Here is a 2,572-nt window from a genome sequence, read left to right as displayed (position 1 = left end):
GCATTCTATTGGATGGGTGTTCGAGATCCGCTCAAGCTCGATAGTTTTCTAATAGTGTAAGTAACTTCACCAGTTTTGTGAACTAAGGATAGGATGTTTAGGGTAGCCTATAGGTCTACCTACCGGGTCATGAGCGGCCGTTGCCTGGCCCTCCCTGTTCCTAGGTTAATTGAGAGGGGACTTGAGCTCTGATCATAAGGTCAGTCTCAAGGGCATTGTCCTAGCCATTGCCTCTGTCATTCATGAACTTCCTTTAAATCTTAAATTTAAGAATATGAGAAGGTTCACAAAAAATGTATTGACGCTTCTGCGTGTTTAAAAATTATATTTACGTCGTTAAACAGGGCCCCATTAACTATTCAACTGCTTTCGTTTCAAGCTTTATGCTGGGAGCACAGTAGCGACTCTGTGGCGCCACAAAGCCACAGCATCGTGTGGCGGGCATGTGGTCTCCCATAGGTTTCCATTGTTTTTCAAAGCCACGCCACGCCTGTGGCGGGTATGAGCGACAGAGAGCCACCGTCGCTAGTTTGCGCGGCAAATCTTGAAAACAATGGAAACCTATGGGAGACCACATCTCCCCACACGATGCTGTGGCTTTCGTGGCGCCACAGAGTCGCTAGTGTGCTCCTGGCCTTAAGGCAATTCAGGTACTGAAGCAATTATCCTCTGGAAGTGTGGGAGAAATCTGACTCTAATCTATATTCATAAAATCTTGAAGGCAACTGCTACAGTAGCAAACCCCCCTTTCCCCCCCCCCCTCCCTCTCAGAAGCAGTAGTTCCTCCCTCCCCAAAGTCAATTTTGCTTAGCGGGGGTGGGGGGTAAACAATTATTGGACGGATAGAGTTTCTGCTGTTAAATCTTTAGCCATTTCAGAAGGATGCTGGTATATACAGTACATGAGTCTCATCTCTCTCTCTCTCTCTCTCTCTCTCTCTCTCTCTCCTTCCTGAATAACTTCTCTTTAAAGTTTTGGGATAGAGGCAGAAATTAATGCTTATGAATAAAGTCATACGGAATATATGACACGGGAAGTATTGCCTTTTTAATTTTGGAATTATCATCTCTCTCTTCTCTCTCTCTTTCTCCTCTCTCTCTCTCTCTCTCTCTCTCTCTCTCTCTCTCTCTCTCTCGTCAAGGATCTATTAAGTCAACAAAGTTGAAGAGATAAGTTATTTTTCACCTTTAGAAAATATGAAGTTGAAATTTTTGAAAATCAACTTTGAAAATTGTTTGAAAAGAATACATAGTAAAAGTTCCAAGGTAAAAGGTTCGTTTTTTAAAGAGTATGTTTTTAATTTTCATTATACAATTTTATTTTTAATTTGGTTCTCTCTGCAGTGAACTCTAAAAATTCAAATATATCCTACTTTAGTAATTATTGCCTTTTTACCTCCGCCGACAAACTTGGAGAAGAGGTTATGTTTTCGCCATTGTTTGTCTGTTTGTTTGTTTGTGAACAAGTTCAGGAGCACAATTTTACTCATAAAGTAGTGAAACTTTCAGGGTATTAATTTCTATGTTGAGACGTGGAAGTGATTCAATTTTGGAAGTCCTAGGTCAAAGGTGAAGGACAAGGTCGAGCAAAAGGTTCAAGAAATAAACGCTCTACTGAGTACCTTAGGTCTTCACTTTCCCACCCTGCTTTGCTGGCATCCTCCTCCTCCTCCTCCTCCTCCTCCTATTCCTGCAAGTTCTCCTATCCCCGCAATTCCTCTTCCTCCTATCCGCAATTCTTCCTCTTATTCCTGCAATTCTTCCTCCTATCCCTGCAATTCTTCCTCCTATTCCTGCAATTCCTGCTCCTCCTATCCCTGCAATTCCTGCTCCTCCTATCCCTGCAATTCCTCCTCCCCTTATCCCTGCAATTCCTCCTCCTCCTCCTCATCTTATCTCTGCAATCCCTCCTCCTCCTCCTTATCCTTGCAATTCCTCCTCCTCCTCCTCTTATCCCTGCAATCCCTCCTCCTCCTCCTTATCCTTGCAATTCCTCCTCCTCCTCCTCCTCCTATTCCTGCAAGTTCTCCTATCCCCGCAATTCCTCTTCCTCCTATCCGCAATTCTTCCTCTTATTCCTGCAATTCTTCCTCCTATCCCTGCAATTCTTCCTCCTATTCCTGCAATTCCTGCTCCTCCTATCCCTGCAATTCCTGCTCCTCCTATCCCTGCAATTCCTCCTCCCTTATCCCTGCAATTCCTCCTCCTCCTCCTCATCTTATCTCTGCAATCCCTCCTCCTCCTCCTTATCCTTGCAATTCCTCCTCCTCCTCCTCTTATCCCTGCAATCCCCTCCTCCTCCTCCTTATCCTTGCAATTCCTCCTCCTCCTCCTCCTCCTATTCCTGCAAGTTCTCCTATCCCCCCGCAATTCCTCTTCCTCCTATCCGCAATTCTTCCTCTTATTCCTGCAATTCTTCCTCCTATCCCTGCAATTCTTCCTCCTATTCCTGCAATTCCTGCTCCTCCTATCCCTGCAATTCCTGCTCCTCCTATCCCTGCAATTCCTCCTCCCCTTATCCCTGCAATTCCTCCTCCTCCTCCTCATCTTATCTCTGCAATCCCTCCTCCTCC

At 45.0% G+C, this 2,572-nt stretch overlaps 1 protein-coding gene across 1 annotated transcript in view; it reads left to right on the top strand.

Moving 5' to 3' along the window:
• Positions 1 to 588: 588 nt before the first annotated feature.
• Positions 589 to 2,572, top strand: part of LOC137651075 (uncharacterized) — a 7,850-nt gene continuing 5,866 nt past the window's right edge. Inside the window, exons 1-2 of the mRNA XM_068384212.1 lie at positions 589 to 650; positions 1,556 to 2,555. Of these exons, the coding sequence (XP_068240313.1) occupies positions 589 to 650; positions 1,556 to 2,555 (1,062 nt within the window). The remainder of the gene's footprint in view (positions 651 to 1,555; positions 2,556 to 2,572) is intronic.

This window comes from Palaemon carinicauda, chromosome 12, assembly GCF_036898095.1.
Source record: "Palaemon carinicauda isolate YSFRI2023 chromosome 12, ASM3689809v2, whole genome shotgun sequence".
NCBI classification, from domain to species: Eukaryota; Metazoa; Arthropoda; class Malacostraca; order Decapoda; family Palaemonidae; genus Palaemon; species Palaemon carinicauda.
Note: the sequence above shows the minus strand (reverse complement) of the source record. Positions and strands in the feature narration are given on the sequence as shown.